The sequence below is a fragment of the Hyperoodon ampullatus genome, assembly GCF_949752795.1.
Source record: "Hyperoodon ampullatus genome assembly, chromosome: 1".
Taxonomy (NCBI): domain Eukaryota; kingdom Metazoa; phylum Chordata; class Mammalia; order Artiodactyla; family Ziphiidae; genus Hyperoodon; species Hyperoodon ampullatus.
This window is the reverse complement of record NC_136914.1, coordinates 65,925,756-65,942,477: the sequence shown is the minus strand read 5'-3', so window position 1 is coordinate 65,942,477 and position 16,722 is coordinate 65,925,756. Positions and strand designations below refer to the sequence as shown.

The following is a 16,722-nucleotide window of genomic DNA, read 5'->3' as shown; positions in this document are numbered from 1 at the left end:
TAGCAGGGTTGAAACTGTAGTAGGTCTCTTAGGCGGCCAATGGAATATTGGATTTCATCAAAGAGAATAGGAAGGGGAGCTGTCTCATGCATCCTTATTACACCCATCTGGTTAGACTGCCAGACTGGGACCCAGTACAGGCTTCCCCACTCTAAGTCCTGGCAGGTAGACCCACAGCAAGGAGCCATTGCCAAGGTCAGGCTGTCCAGGTGTACTGAGATTATGTTGGGGAGGAAGACAGAGATGGAAACATAGGTCATAAACTAAATGGGAGACTAATGAGTGCCCAGGAAATGCCCAGAAGAGTCCAAGACAAACATCTGGAGAAGAAGACTCAGAGAAGAATTTTGAAGTCTGCACCCAATAACAGCCCAAAGAGGTCCACGATGATTTGAAAACCTGTTATGCTGTGGAAATCCCAACCCACCTGCCCAACCTTGCCCTTGATGGGCCAGCCTTTGTCAACAGAGGGATCAGGCTTTTTCTGAGGAGCCTCTCTGCAATCAGGAGAGCTTCTTCTGTGGGGAGCTTTGAGGCTGAAGCACCTTGAGACTGTGCCCCAGGCTGTTCCTCAAGGTTGCTCTCTCCTTAAGAAACAAGCACACCAGGCAATTGCTCCTCAATGTCTAGAACCTGATGATGATTGGTTATTACTAGTTAGAGATGGTTGTTTATGGGCCTCTTAAGGCAGGTATGATGATATTTAACATCCAGAAAAAAAAAAGGCATTGGAGGCAGAGGCAGTGGTGGGATGAATGCTCAATTCTTCCTTCCTCAAGTCTAAGCTTTCATAGGCATGAGGGGTCAGAGGTACTGCCCCACCTCCACCATGCCAGGCACTATGTCTGGGTTCCTTCTTCTCCATTCAGACCTGGGACTTCTTTTTGCCCCCTTCTTCTCCCCATTTCTAATCACCTCACCCAGGCTGTCCAGTTTTGTGGATGGCCCCAGAGTGAGGTTGGAGTTAGATAGAGAGTAGACTTCTGTGCTTGAAGGCTATAGATAGGCACACAAGTGTGTGCCCACCCATGGGTACCACCCCTCGCCTATGCATGGTTCACTGACCCTGCCCTTGAAGAACTCAGTCTGTTTTGTAATATTTATGCATGAGTATATACACACCCAAACTGTTTGAATTATCTACTCCATCATGTCCTTCCACTAGAAAAACAAGAGTTTACTATAGAAGAACTGGCTCGAGTCAGTGGAGGTAGGGAAACAGGGGAGTAAGAATCAGTTGGGACAAGCCTCTTAGATAGCCTCATCCACCAGAGGGCAGACAGCAGAAGCAAGAAGTACTACAATCCTGCAGCCTGTGGAACGAAAACCACATTCACAGAAAGATAGACAAAATGAAAAGGCAGAGGACTGTGTACCAGATGAAGGAACAAGATAAAACCCCAGGAAAACAACCAAATGAAGTGGAGGTAGGCAACTTTCCAGAAAAATAATTCAGAAAAATGATAGTGAAGATGATCTAGGACCTTGGAAAAAGAATGGAGGCAAAGATCGAGAAGATGCAAGAAATGTTTAACAAAGACCTAGAAGAATTAAAGAACAAACAGAGATGAACAATACAATAACTGAAATGAAAAATACACTAGAAGGAATCAAGAGCAGAATAACTGAAGCAGAAGAACAGATAAGTGACCTGGAAGACAGAATGATGGAATTCACTGCTGTGGAACAGAATAAAGAAAAAAGAATGAAAAGGAAGACAGCCTAAGAGACCTCTGGGACAACATTAAACACACCAACATTGGCATTATATGGGTCCCAGAAGGAGAAGAGAGAAAGAAAGGACCAGAGAAAATATTTGAAGAGATTATAGTCGAAAACTTCCCTAACATGGGACAGGAAATAGCCACCCAAGTCCAGGAAGCGCAGAGAGTCCCAGGCAGGATAAACCCAAGGAGAAACAGGCTGAGATACATAGTAATCAAATTGACAAAAATTAAAGACAAAGAAAAATTATTGAAAGCAACAAGGGAAAAATGACAAATAACATACAAGGGAACTCCCATAAGGTTAACAGCTGACTTCTCAGCAGGAACTCTACAACCCAGAAGGGAGTGGGACAATATATTTAAAGTGATGAAAGGGAAGAACTTACAACCAAGATTACTCTACCCGGCAAGCATCTCATTCAGATTCAATGGAGAAATCAAAAGCTTTACAGACAAGCAAAAGCTAAGAGAATTCCGCACCACCAAACCAGCTCTACAACAAATGCTACAGGAACTTCTCTAAGTGGGAAACACAAGACAAGAAAAGGATCTACAAAAACAAACCCAAGACAATTAAGAAAATGGTAATAGGAACATTCATATCGATAATTACCTTAAATATGAATGGATTAAATGCTCCAACCAAAAGACACAGGCTTGCTGAATGGATACAAAAATAAGACCCATATATATGCTGTCAACAAGAGACCCACTTCAGACCTAGGGACACATACAGACTGAAAGTGAGGGGATGGAAAAAGATATTCCATGCAAATGGAAATCAAAAGAAAGCTGGAAGGCTTCCCTGGTGGCACAGTGGTTGAAAGTCTGCCTGCCAATGCAAGGGACACGGGTTCGTGCCCCGGTCCAGGAAGATCCCACATGCCGTGGAGCGGCTAAGCCCGTGAGCTATGGCCTCTGAGCCTGAGCGTCCGGAGCCTGTGCTCTGCAATGGGAGAGGCCACAACAGTGAGAGGCCCATCTACTGCAAAAAAAAAAAAAAAAAAAAAAGAAAGCTGGAGTAGCAATACTCATATTAGACAAAATAGACTTCAAAATAAAGAATGTTACAAGGGACAAGGAAGGACACTACATAATGATCAAGGGATCAATCCAAGAAGAAGATATAACAATTATGAATATATATGCACCCAACATAGGAGCACCTCAGTACATAAGGCAAATGATAACAGCTATAAAAGAGGAAATCGACAGTAACACAATACTAGTGGGGGACATTAACACCTCACTTACACCAATGGACAGATCATCCAGACAGAAAATTAATAATGAAATACAAGCTTTAAATGACACAATAGACCAGATAGATTTAATTGATATGTATAGGACATTCCATCCGAAAACAGCAGGTTACACTTTCTTCTCAGGTGCACACAGAACATTCTCCAGGATAGAACACATCTTGGGTCACAAATCAAGCCTTAGTAAATGTAAGAAAATTGAAATCATATCAAGCATCTTTTCCGACCACAACATTATGAGATTAGAAATCAGTTACAGGGAAAAAAAACATAAAATACACAAACACATGGAGGCTAAACAATATGTTACTAAATAACCAAGAGATCACTGAAGAAATCAAAGAGGAGATCAAAAAATACCTAGAGACAAATGACAAGGAAAACATGACGATCCAAAACTTATGGGACGCAGCAAAAGCAGTTCTAAGAGGGAGATTTATAGCAATACAATCCTACCTCAAGAAATAAGAAAAATCTCAAATAAACAATGTAACCTTCCACCTAAAGGAACTAGATAAAGAAGAACAAACAAAACCCAAAGTTAGTAGAAGGAAAGAAATCATAAAGATCAGAGCAGAAATAAATGAAATAGAAACAAAGAAAACAATAGCAAAGATCAATAAAACTAAAACCTGGTTCTTTGAGCAGATAAACAAAATTGGTAAACCTTTAGCCAGACTCATCAAGAAAAAGAGGGAGAGGACTCAAATCAATAAAATTAGAAATGAAAAAGGAGAAGTTACAGTGGACACCGCAGAAATACAAAGCATCCTAATAGACTACTGCAAGCAACTCTATGCCAATAAAATGGACAACCTGGAAGAAATGGACAAATTCTTAGAAAGGTATACCCTTCCAAGACTGAACCAGGAAGAAACAGAAAATATGAACAGACCAATCACAAGTAATGAAATTGAAACTGTGATTAAAAATCTTCTAACAAACAAAAGTCCAGGATCAGATGGCTTCACAGGTGAATTCTATCAAACATTTAGAGAAGAGTTAACACCCACCCTTCTCAAACTCTCCCCAAAAATTGCAGAGGAAAGAACACTCCAAAACTCATTCTACAAGGCCACCATCACCCTGATATCAAAAGCAGTCAAAGATACTGCAAAAAAAGAAACTTACAGAACAGTATAATTGATGAATATAGATGCAGAAATCCTCTACAAAATACTAGCAAACAGAATCCAACAACACATTAAAAGTATCATACACCATGATCAAGTGGGATTTATCCCAGGGATGCAGGGATTCTTCAATATATGCAAATCAATCAACGTGATACACCATATTAGCAAACTGAAGAATAAAAACCATATGATCATCTTAATAGATGCAGAAAAAGCTCTGACAAAATTCAACACCCATTTATTACAAAAACTCTCCAGAAAGCGGGCATAGAGGGAACCTTCCTCAACATAATAAAGGCCATATACGACAGACCCACAGCAAACATCATTCTCAATGGTGAAAAACTGAAAGCATTTCCTCTAAGATCAGGAACAAGACAAGGTTGTCCACTCTCGCCACTATTATTCCACATAGTTTTGGAAGTCCTAGCCATGGCAGTCAGAGAAGAAAAAGAAAAAGAAAAGGAATCCAAATTGGAAAAACTGTCACTGTTTGCAGATGACATGATACTATACATAGATAATCCTAAAGATGCCACCAGAAAACTGATAGAGTTAATCAATTAATTTGGTAATGTTGCAGGATGCAAAATTAATGCACAGAAATCTCTTGCATTCCTATACGCTAACAACAAAAGATCAGAAAGAGAAATTAAGGAAACAATCTCCTTCACCATTGCAACAAAATGAGTAAAATACCTAGGAATAAACCTACCTAAGGAGGTAGAAAGACCTGTACTCAGAAAAGTATAAGACACTAATGAAAGAAATCAAAGATGACACAAACAGGTGGAGAGATATACCATGTTCTTGGATTGGAGGAATCAATATTGTGAAAATGACTATGCTACCCAAAGCAATCTACAGAGTCAGTGCAATCCCTATCAAATTACCAATGGCATTTTTCACAAAACTAGAAGAAAAAAATCTGAAAATTTGTATGGAGACACAAAAGAGCCCAAATAGCCAAAGCAATCGGGAGGGAAAAAACTGGAGCTGGAGGAATCAGACTCCCTGTCTTCAGACTATACTACAGAACTACAGTAATCAAGAGAATATGGTACTGGCACAAAAACAGAAATAGAGATCAATGGAACAGGATAGCAAACCCAGAGATAAACCCACGCACCTATGGTCAACTAATCTATGACAAAGGAGGCAAGGGTATACAATGGAGAAAAGACAGTCTCTTCAATAAGTGGTGCTGGGAAAACTGGACAGCTACATATAAAAGAATGGAATTAGAACACTCCCTAACACCATACACAAAAATAAACTCAAAATGGATTAAAGACCTAAATGTAAGACCAGACACTATAAAACTCTTAGAGGAAAACATAGGAAGAACATAAATCATAGCAAGATCTTTTTTGACCCACCTCCTAGAGTAATGGAAATAAAAACAAAAACAAATGGGACCTAATGAAACTTAAAAGCTTTTGCACAGCAAAGGAAGCTATAAATAAGACAAAAAGACAACCCTCAGAATGGGAGAAAATATTTACAAATGAATCACCAGACAAAGGATTAATCTCCAAAATATGTAAACAGCTCATGCAGCTCAATATTAAAAAAAAACCCTATCCAAAAATGGTCAGAAGACTTAAATAGACACTTCTCCAAAGAAGACATACAGATGGCCAAGAGGCACATGAAAAGCTGCTCAGTATCACTAATTATTAGAGAAATGCAAATCAAAACTACAATGAGGTATCACCTCACAACAGTTAGAATGGGCATCATCAGAAAATCCAGAAACAATGAATGCTGGAGAGGGTGTGGAGAAAAGGGAACCGTCTTGCACTGTTGGTGGGAATATAAATTGATATAGCCACTATGGAGAACAGTATGGAGGTTCCTTAAAAGACTAAAAATAGAATTACCATATGACCCAGCAATGCCATTCCTGGGCATATACCCAGAGAAAACCATAATTTAAAAAGACACATGCACCCCAATGTTCATTGCAGCACTATTTGCAATAGCCAGTCATGGAAGCAACCTAAATCCCCGTCGACTGATGAATGGATAAAGAAGTGTGGTACATATATACAATGGAATATTACTCAGCCATAAAAAGGAACGAAATTGGGTCATTTGCAGAGACTTGGATGGACCTAGAGACTGTCATACAGAGTGAAGTTAGAGAAAAACAAATATCGTATATTAACGCACGTATGTGGAATCTAGAAGAAAAAAAAAAAGAATCAGTTGGTCAGGACTCCTCAGACAGTTTGGTGAAAACTGAACCAGCACTCATTTGGCAAGACTCTGTTTTATGTAGTAGCTTAACTGATTTATTACATAAAAGTTTCCGGCAAATATTAACAGTAATTCCACTCTGGTAACAACTGTGATTGAAATAATTGTAGTCTGTAGATAAGCTGGAGAAAACAAGCATTAGTGGGTAGGTTGTCTTGGACATCATTCCAAGAGTCCAACAGTGAAGAAATACATAATCTATGGACGTAGAATTGGAAGAGATATTTAGAAGACCTGTGACTGGTTCATCCCCCTGCCTCTCCTACATCCACGCTAAGCCAACCAGGCAAATGAAACTCTTTCCTCTGCTCAAGACCTGGTAAAAGGAGAATACACAATGTTCTGTGGCCCCTCATTAAAGTGACTCATGGCTTTCTCTGCCAGGAAATCTGGTTAATTATTTAGTATTTATGAGACTTGTATGGCTGCCTTCATGGAAATATCATTTTCCAGGTGTTTCTTTTTTTTAAATATTACCCAAAGTTAATGATGTAATATATAGAACCACACCAGATGTCAGCTCACTGCAAATCCTGTTGGGCATTTGAATTATATTGCAATACCTGATAAGGAGGCAATAAAGCAGATACAAAAAAATAGTATGTGAAATAACTGATTCTGTCAGTTTTTGTTCATTTGGATGACTGCCTTTTTGGGCATTTTTCTACAAACAGTTCTTATTATCATTATTGTTATTACCTTGCTTTTTAAGATAACTATCACTTGTTCAGTAATTAGTCTTCACTCATTATCCAATTTCATTCTCACAGCAGCCTTTGAGGTTTGATCCTTATCTCCAGTTTTTTGTGAGAAAACCAAGGCTTGGAGAGGTCAGATTATGTGCCCACAATCGTACAGCTAGTAAGTGATAGAGCTGGGATCTCTTCCACTGAACTCCAAAACTACCTAAACCTGCTAACCACTCTTGAGGTCAACTCACATTTTGCTTTTGATTTACATACTTGGGTGCATTAGTGAATGAAAAGATTCGGGATGAAGATGAGAAGGAGAACCTAAGCTCAGATAGGTATATTGAAATATTTTGAGAAAATTTAGAAGAGCTCCATAAGAAGTGACAGAGATTTCATTAAAACAGATGGTCTGTGTGTTTCATTGAGAAATCCAGTGTGTAAGGAACTGACATCTTTTGTTCTCTCCAACAGCGGATCTGTGTCACTTCCTTTGTCTCCTAGAAGAATGCTTAATTATTAGGACTCATCATTCAGGTATATACCCTGAGCCATAGAACTGCTTTGAAGTCTACTGCTGTCATTGTTCCAGGGTTCTCCAGGTCACTCAAAGCTCAAGAAGACAGAGCACATAGGATTCCAAAGAGTAGTGAGGGTTTATATACTACCTCTCCATTTGTTCCAGTTCATTTCAACATGACCCTGATGAGGTATATGCTTGTGGCTTTTGGATTACATCTCATCCACTGAGCAGAGGCATAATTAGAGACCTGCTGCTGTCAGAAAGATTAATAGGCCGATTGATACAAACCCATAACTGAAGATTTCCCAGCAAAGCCATTTAACCAGCTGGCTGGAGATCATGATACAGCAGTACTGCAAGTAACAAAAAGTGTTTTCTATTCACATTAGAACCATTGCAAGGTCTAAGAAAAGTGTTTTATGATAAAACAAAAGGCCCATTCTGATGTTATTATCATTAGAATTGATTAATGATTGAACAAAAACTTACCCATCAGCAATAACAGCATCTTAGAAGGTAACAACCTCAAGATGTTCTATGATAAAATCACAATGATGGTGAACAGAAGAGGCCAGCTTCTGTTTGGTAAAACTAATAAAAACTACACAACTTACTGAATACATGCCCCACCCAGTATAAATGCCAAAGCACCAAAATTGGAAAGATTAGCTCTTAAGTACACAGCTCTGTCAAGGGAATTAAAATGTAGGCACTGGGAAAAGCCACCAGATAGAAAGCTTTCAACTTGGATCCATTCAAGACCTGGGCAGTCCTGAGGTGCTGTCCAGTTTAGAAGACAATGTTCTAAGTAAAGATTCTTGCTTTCTCAATGACTAATTAGTATCACACCCTTCACACAAAATCCACTGTTGTTATCAGCTTGCAAGATATTTTTGCGATACCTAAAATTATATGAATAATAAAATTGATTTCTAATTTGGAGTACATTGTAAAGATTTGCCTCCCTTTTAAAATGTCTTGGTCTCACATATTCTGATTAGCTAGGTGCTTTTATTTCTATTTTGTGAGCAGGAAAACCAAAGCACTTTGCTTATCCGATACATCCTAATGTTATCAGGAAAACCTCAAATCACTTAGATTTACTACCTCTCCTTTGCAGGTAGGTTTCTTAATATCCCTGATTATATAATGTCATTTTCCTATATTTTGATTGAATGGAATGGGATACAAAGCTTATTTATTGTCTAATCCATGATTAGAAGTGTTAAAAGTATCTAAATATTATCATCCATTACCATATATATATATATATATATATTTTTTTTTTCTTTCTTTTTGCGGTACATGGGCCTCTCACTGTTGTGGCCTCTCCCGTTGCGGAGCACAGGCTCCGGACGCGCAGGCTCAGCGGCCATGGCTCACGGGCCCAGCCGCTCTGCGGCATGTGGGATCTTCTCGGACCGGGGCACGAACCCGCGTCCCCTGCATTGGCAGGCGGACTCTCAACCACTGCGCCACCAGGGAAGCCCTCCATTACCATATTCATTCTTTTTCTTCTAGAATAAGAGAGGCTGAGGCATCCATCTTTAGGCAGCTGGATAACTAGGAGTTATTTCTCTATAAGCAGAGGAACTTAGCCTCAGCAGATAAGGTCAAGCTCCATGACACCACTACCATTCAGGGTCCCAGGAAGGACTTTTGGGGATTAGTAATGTCCCACATGACAGTCTTTACAGAAGAGGGTTAGATACAGGTTAGAGAGTTCAGCTTCCTCTGCATTTTCCCAGAGCATTCGATAAACACATACATGTTTTTCTAGGGCAGTTATACCTCTTCCCTCAGTCAGTCATACCCCACTGTCAACCCCTGTTGCTTTTATGTAAGCTCCATGGCAGGCCCTGTGGATAGCAGATACAATGTCTTATGCTTCTTTATCCTCTCCAAGGATATGGCAATTTATCTGGAAAAGTAAGGTGGTATGGCAGAAAGGGTACTGGGTCTGTGTCCCAACTCTACCACTTAGCTACATGATCTTGGGTAGGTTTATGAGCCTCTGCTTCTCTGTCTGCAAAATGGGGATTAGAACAAAATGTCTGCTACTATATATTTTGCAAAGTTGTGAGGACCAAATGCAATAGTATGTGTAAACTCTGTACAATTGCCAGGTATTATTATATTGAATTGAATGAGGATCAACATTCCGAGACAGTTAAGAATTCCTTGCTCCTAGTGCTATAAGAATTCAGAGATGGGAGAGTTCAGTGAGGGCAGGAATAATTGGCCATGCCATGCCTTTTGGTTGGCCTTGAAAGCTGCCTGAGGTTTGAACACAAAGAGGGAGGAGCATTTGAAGAGGCCACAGCAGAAGCGTAGAGTTAAAATTAGGAATATGGGGGGTGTCACATGCATGAAATTATGAAGATACCAGCTTGCGGCAGCAAAGGGCTTTGATGTGGAGCACGGTTGAAAATGGGAGATATAGGGTGAGGCTAGGTTTTAGAGGTTTTTCTCAGCCAGACTGGGAATTGATGCATGAGGCAGGAGAGAGCCATGATGGTGGATGAATGACACCTTTTAATTAAATTAATCCGGCAACATTGCAGAGGCGAGACTAGGAGAAGAGTCTGGAATCATGAAGCTTATTGTATTGATTCACATCTGTAGCGTGTGAGCCTGAACTCTGGTGGTCCATAATCCTGGTGGGAATTGAGAAGGCTCCATCCAATTTAAAAAGGGACTCACCACAGGAGTGAGGAGAATTTAAATGTTGGAAATTATTTCACAAAGTGCTGTTTTGTTCCTCAGCTAGTCCCTTCCCTCTCATGTGGTTATTTATTAAATTATCTCGGATATTTGCTGCTGCTGCTGCTGCTGTTCCTAAAATGCTTAACATGTCTTTCTCTCTCATAAATGACTGTCTCTGTAACCTCTCCCAGTCCAGCCCTCGTCATTTTTCCTTTTAATCTTAAACTAAACACATGCTCCTAAGGCACTCTCTGGTTGTTACTTGGAATGTCATTGGTGAAGCTTGCGTGGTGGCATTGTAAGTACTTCCCTGCATTGTCTTAATTCCCCACCACCCCCATCACCCTGTTCACATCTGAAAATGATAGTCTCCGTTCAACCCCTTGATCTCAGCACTTAGTTAAGTGGTAGGCAGGTGGCTGTCTGGGGGTGGGCTCGAATGCTTAATCCTTTTTGTTCAGGTCTGAATAGGAATCACCTTGAGCAGCAACACCTGTAAGGAGTGTGTAGTTGCAGGAAAGTTCTTCAAGAGCTGTGGTTCTCAAAGTGGGGTCCCCGGCTGAGCAGCAGCATCTGGGAAATGCAAATGCTCAGGACCCCATACCAGACCAGCTGTATCAGGAGCTCTGGGGGTGGGGTCCACCAGTGTTTTAACAAGCCCTCCAGGTGCATGCTAAAGTTTGAGAAACACTGTTCTGGAGAAATATTTTCCAAGGGTTGGAAAGCCAGCCTCAGAGATTTAGGAAAACAGACTTCAGAAAATACCAGGGAAGTTTTAGAGGCTGAGAAGAGAGGCAGTTACTTCCTTCTTGGAGAAGATACAGGCATCACAACTGCTAGAAGTGAGATTTTTGTCCTTAGCCCCCTGCCCCTTAAAGGAAAACCTGGGTAGTCATTGCTTTCATTGCTTGCCTCATGCTTTGGAAAGATAAGTTCTGAAGTCAGTCTTCAAGAAGGACTGTTGGATCTTCCTGCTCAAAGGTCTTCGTGGGATACTGTATTGTTAAATAGGTGAAAAAAGAGATATATTTCCCACTTGGGTGAGTCTCATTTTCCTCTGTAGAGACATCTAAATACTTAGGTTATGCTTACTTGATGGTCAAGAGGAAACAAGGGTTCGTATTCCAACCTCTGTTCTACGCTGAAAGTTTATCCCATCAGGAGCAGCTTTCTATTGAGGTTCTTTTGAAGGTGCCCCAATCATAGAGTCCTGATCAAAATGCTTAATTTGCCTAAGGTTTTAGTATCACAGTTGATCCATGGACTATGGGAGCCTAGTAATGAACAGACCATCAGCTTACCAAGTATCTTACCTCCTCTAATTAGTAAGTCGTTAGGTAACCAAGAGCAATTTAGGGAAAGTCAGTTCTACTACCAGGTCTAGTGTTTTTATTTCAGTTCTTAAAACTCTCATTTATTTATTTTTTTTCTGTTGGCAACATATGTCCATAAAAAGCCTGTTCTGATGTGGGCATGCCTCATCAGAATGGCGATCCAAATTTAAGTGTGTAATTCAGAGTCACTTTCCTTTGTAGAAAAAAATAAAGTGATTTCTAGCTCTTAAAATTTCTAGACAAGGAACTCTTCTATTTTACACAAGAAGGCAGAGTTTGTATTTCATTCTCCATCCTACAATGAGCATTAATCATTAAGATAAAGTCTTTTGGGGAGGAAAATAAATCCTGGCTGATATGGCCAACCCTTTTGTTGTTGAATTCTGTATTTTCTTTTTATAAGGTCAATGAACTTCTCCCTGGGTTGTTTCCATTTGGGGAATGAAATGATGGGGCTTTAGAATCCCTGCTCTGTGGTCTTGGATTGTGTGAGTCCATGGACTAAAGGTGCTCAGAGGATTTATCTTGGAGGGGATCCTGATAAACTGTTCTGATGCCACTCGAGAAAACTAGGCAGGACATTTCTCCTTGGGCTCTTATGGCAAGCAGGAAAGAGCTGAGAGAGATAGAAAACAGACTCCCTGATCACTCTGGTCCTCCTGGGTTCCTGGGGACTGGCCCTCTTCTGTTCCAGAATTTCCTGCTTCTCTCCCCCTTCTTCATCTTAGTGAAGTGGCTCATGTTACTGGTGAGCTTCAGCCAGAGGGAAAGCCTCCAACACCAGCAGCATAATTTACTTCCTTTATTGTTTCAGCTCAAAGTCTAAGACTCAAGGAATGATATAAAAGGATGATTAAGTCAGTTCTCTAAAGTTTTGAATAAAAGACTAGAGAAAAGGTCTATTATGGTTTCAACATTGTTCTCTGTAAGTCAGGAGTGCTGTTGAGGTATATTTTTCAACAGAGTGTCCTTTAGCATCAAGCCCTCTCATTGCTGCCTTTAGGGATGGGCAATATAGGAGGGAATAGCAGAAATGACAAGGAATTCAAGAAACAGTGCAAATCAGTTGCAACAGCCTAATTCCTTATACTCTTTCAAACATCTACTTCCATTTGTGTTGAACCGAAATATCCTCAGTGGCATTGAGCTAACATCTCTTCCCGCACTGTTCCATTCTCTTCCACAGCCTAGCAAATACTTTCCCTGCTCGATGTATTTCAGGGTTACTATGAAATTAACTATAGAAGCAATGGAATTAATAGAAGCTAGGGAACTCATAGGACCCTCAAATATACCACCAGTAACTATTGTGAGAGCAATAGTAAGGTTATTGTGTGGCCTTGGTGAAGTGATACTGGGTTTTCCATAATAGACTTGAGAACCAAGACTTTCTCTCCATCCCCTAAATTGTGTATACATCAGTCCTGATGAAAACGAATTTATAATGCACAGCTAAGTCACTGCTGGCACGAGGGAAGACATGAGTGCAATACAGTATTTACCAACAGAGCCCCCCCATCCTCAATCTCTCTCTCTCTCTTTCTGTGTGTCTCTGTCTCTGTCTCTGTCTCTCTCTCTCTCTCTCTCTGTCTCTCTTCCTCTCTCTCTCTCTCTCTCTCTCACACACACACACACACACACACACACAAACACTGTTTATTCTTCACTAGTTCTGTAGCACGTCATACCAGTGGCTTACATAGCACAGAGGTGCATTGTCTCTTCATCCTTTGGGATCTGTAGTGGACTTTTGGTCAACCTAGTTCATGTGCTTCTTTTCCTTGCAGCTAGAGTAGCTAAGAACTCTGACACATGTGGACCTTGTGGGTCTTGTTCTTGAAACAAAACAAAATGCCATCGTGGCTTGGGAATTGTAGAAGTGTCACTTGTTAACTCCAGGCCTGCATTCTCCTTTTTTCATTGAATCAATACCTGAGTAGGAGACCAGGCAAAGAGCAGGGTGGGCTGTGGTGTTTAGTCTCTTTTGCTCCTGCCTCTTTTCAGCATTGGACTAAGCAAACTCCATGCTGTCTTTCCTCCCACTTGCCCTTAGTGAAAACCCAGCAGTTGCCGTTTCCTTTATGCAAGAACTGTTTTTCAGTGTTTGTTTTTTGTTCAGTCCGCTTAGTTTGTAAATGCAAATGTAGATTCCTCTTCATGCTTGTCTGGAGGGTTTTCCACGTATTTGTGATTTGGGAGATGACAAAGGGCATGTTTGACTTGTAATACAGATGAAGAACGGATAAATCCGGTGCATGTAACATGATCGGAGAGTCCCACAGACTGACTCACCCTGCCTTTAAGTGGGCCCTGCATTCTCATACTGCACAGATTCCTGCCTGTTGAACAACCAAGCTCTGCTGTTGCAGAAGTACAACTATACTAACTGGTATTGTGTACAGCGATTTCCGAAGTGGTGATACTCGGAAATCCTCCATCCTGCACTTCTCAAGCTAGCCCTCTCCTGGCCCAGAGGTCCATGTTGCTTCCCATCTGGGGAAAGTATTTTACTTCTCTCCATCCTCCCTTCTCTCCCTCACCTCACCTTCTTGATGTTCCTGGCCTGAGTAGTACCATTTGCTTACTGATAACAGTATACTGTGACTTTTCATTCACAGCTTTGAAAGGCTTATGAGGCTTTCCTGCTTTCCACCCAGCCCAAGCCTTGGGACTTTTCACACTCTGATCCTCTGATCAGTTTGATGCAGGAAAGCACATGGAAGCCATGTGCCAGTTTGTATAGTCGTACACTTCTGAACTGCCTACTCTTGAACAAAGTAGAGTGTGCTGGGGATTTGCATTGGCTGCTTGACCACACGCAAAGGCAATTAACCTGCATGCCAAAAAAAAAAAAAAAAAAAATTAACCCTTAGAGTACTGCTTCAATATATTGGTTTAATGGTCTTGAATTTTACCAGTTGGGCAATGCTTCTTTCCCCAGATCAGAGTGCTGCATTTAAGTCCATATTTAGCCAGAACATCAACCAGGATCCTCTCCTCCACAGCTTTCCTGAGATGCTCCTGGGTCCTTTCTTATTAATCACCTGATGGCTTTTAAAAGGTCTAAAACACAGCCATTGTGTTTAATTGAAAATGGGCTTCATTTCTAATGTGCTGCAGAGTAGGAGGGACTGCTTTTAGCTTACGTTTGTGTCCTCTAAAAGAAGTCAGTTCTTTAAGGGTTAATATGAACTTGAGGGATTTGGTGGTTTCTTCTGCTTGTCCTTCCTCCAAGGTGTCTGCATGATCCTCTTTAGATCCTTAGCTCAACTGTTGAATGATGATGAAAATAATATATGTATAAAACGATGAAAACAAATAAAAGAACAAAAGACTGTATGGTTGAATGGAAAGACCCCTTGGCAATGCTTGCTTGATGATCACAGGGGATAGAAAGACCAAATGTTTTATCTTATGAACGTTCATTTTGTCCTCTACCCCAAGCACCACCACTGCACAGCAACGTGGAAGACTTGACGATGCTTTTCATTTACCTCTTGCTTTTTCTTCTTCCTGTCTAATAGCCCCATAGAATCCTGCCAGAATTTCTACAAAGATTTCACATTACAGATCGACATGGCTTTCAACGTGTTCTTCCTTCTCTACTTCGGCTTGCGGGTAAGTTTGAACAGCACTGCTCAGTAGCACGATGAGGCATGCAAGTCTTATACCCAGGGACCATATTCTGCATCAGCCATCTGCTCCCGCAGGCAAGATGAAGCTCAGTGTTTCCAGGGGAGACGATAGATCCGCATTCTGATTTTCTGTGAGAGAGCCCTTTCCTTAGCTCAGCATTTCCTGAAGTACATGTTAATTTTTTTCCGAGCAGGAGAAAAAGACATTGAAATAACTATTACACCTCTACTGGTCTACTGTTTTTCATCTCTCTAGTCACGCATGAATGCATGGTTACCTTAAATAGGAGGGAAAAAAACCCTTCTACTCTTAAAATTATTCTTATCAGTGCTCACTTAGCTGAATCCTGAGAGAACAGTGAGTTGTGAGGGTTGAATCAAGGGGCTAGATTGGCAGAATTTGCGGCTTGGGGGATTTATACTAGACCCTGTTTATGAAGGGAGCTGTACAGAATGTAGATTACAGAGGTTGTGTGTGTGAATGAATGCATACATGTATGCTTTATTTATAGTTATATTAGAGACTTTAAGAAAGGTGAGATAATTCAAACTTCCCTATGATGCCGTTGAAAACCACAGAAAAATATACTACCTGATCTTTCTCCAAGGCTAACATAGCTTACAGTCACTCTCTAGAAAAGACTAGAGAGTGTATGCAAATTCGAAGACAAAAATAGCATGTGATTGGTGTAGATATAAGAAGAACATGAACTCTCCCTCCAGGCCCCCGTGAAAAACCAAAACGTACCCTTTGGCAAAAGAGTATAGTTTGAATGCCGGCACCATGCTTCTCATTTTTTTTTCTCTCTCTCTTCTTTTTTCTTTCCCCCAGTTTATTGCAGCCAATGATAAGCTGTGGTTCTGGCTGGAAGTGAACTCTGTAGTAGATTTCTTCACGGTCCCCCCCGTGTTTGTGTCTGTGTACTTAAACAGAAGTTGGCTTGGTAAGTCAATCTCTCTTCCTTCCTTCTTACTGGTTTCTGAGCCATGGCTGAAATATAGAATCTGGTGCATCTGGGGTGCATCAGAGGACAGGGAATCCACAGAAGGAAAGTTTTGTGGATTCATATGAACAACTCCTGGAGTTTTAGAAGTTGATGGTGAGAGTCCTCTCGGAAGCAAGCACTAGCCCAGAAGGATGTGTACAGTGAGTGCTTCAGAGAATGTTTTATCATTGTTGAAGTCCAGTGGTCATCACTGTCACAGCCAGGACCTCTTCATTCATAGTTCTGTCACTTTTCATTCAACTGGGAGTCAGGACTGGATGAAGAAGCCCATGGGCACAAGGCCAACTTTCTGAGTAGCTGATTCAGGTGCCCCGAAGGCCTGCCTGCCAAAGTTAGCTCCCGTCTGCTTCTTAGTTTTGTGATGAGTGGGTCCTGCATGGTTTATTTATAGTTGTGAGTTCCCTTGTGGGGTGGGAGATAAGGTAAGTGTCTAGGGTCACC

General features: G+C 40.9%; 1 protein-coding gene across 20 annotated transcripts in view; it reads left to right on the top strand.

Moving 5' to 3' along the window:
• KCNMA1 (potassium calcium-activated channel subfamily M alpha 1) overlaps positions 1-16,722 on the top strand; it is a gene marked incomplete at both ends in the record, with an annotated part of 758,887 nt that overhangs the window by 431,061 nt on the left and 311,104 nt on the right. For all 20 annotated transcript variants that reach the window (XM_079697900.1, XM_079697893.1, XM_079697892.1 and 17 more), the window contains 2 exons: positions 15,164-15,257; positions 16,107-16,218. In XM_079697900.1, coding sequence (XP_079554026.1) covers positions 15,164-15,257; positions 16,107-16,218 — 206 coding nt within the window. The remainder of the gene's footprint in view (positions 1-15,163; positions 15,258-16,106; positions 16,219-16,722) is intronic.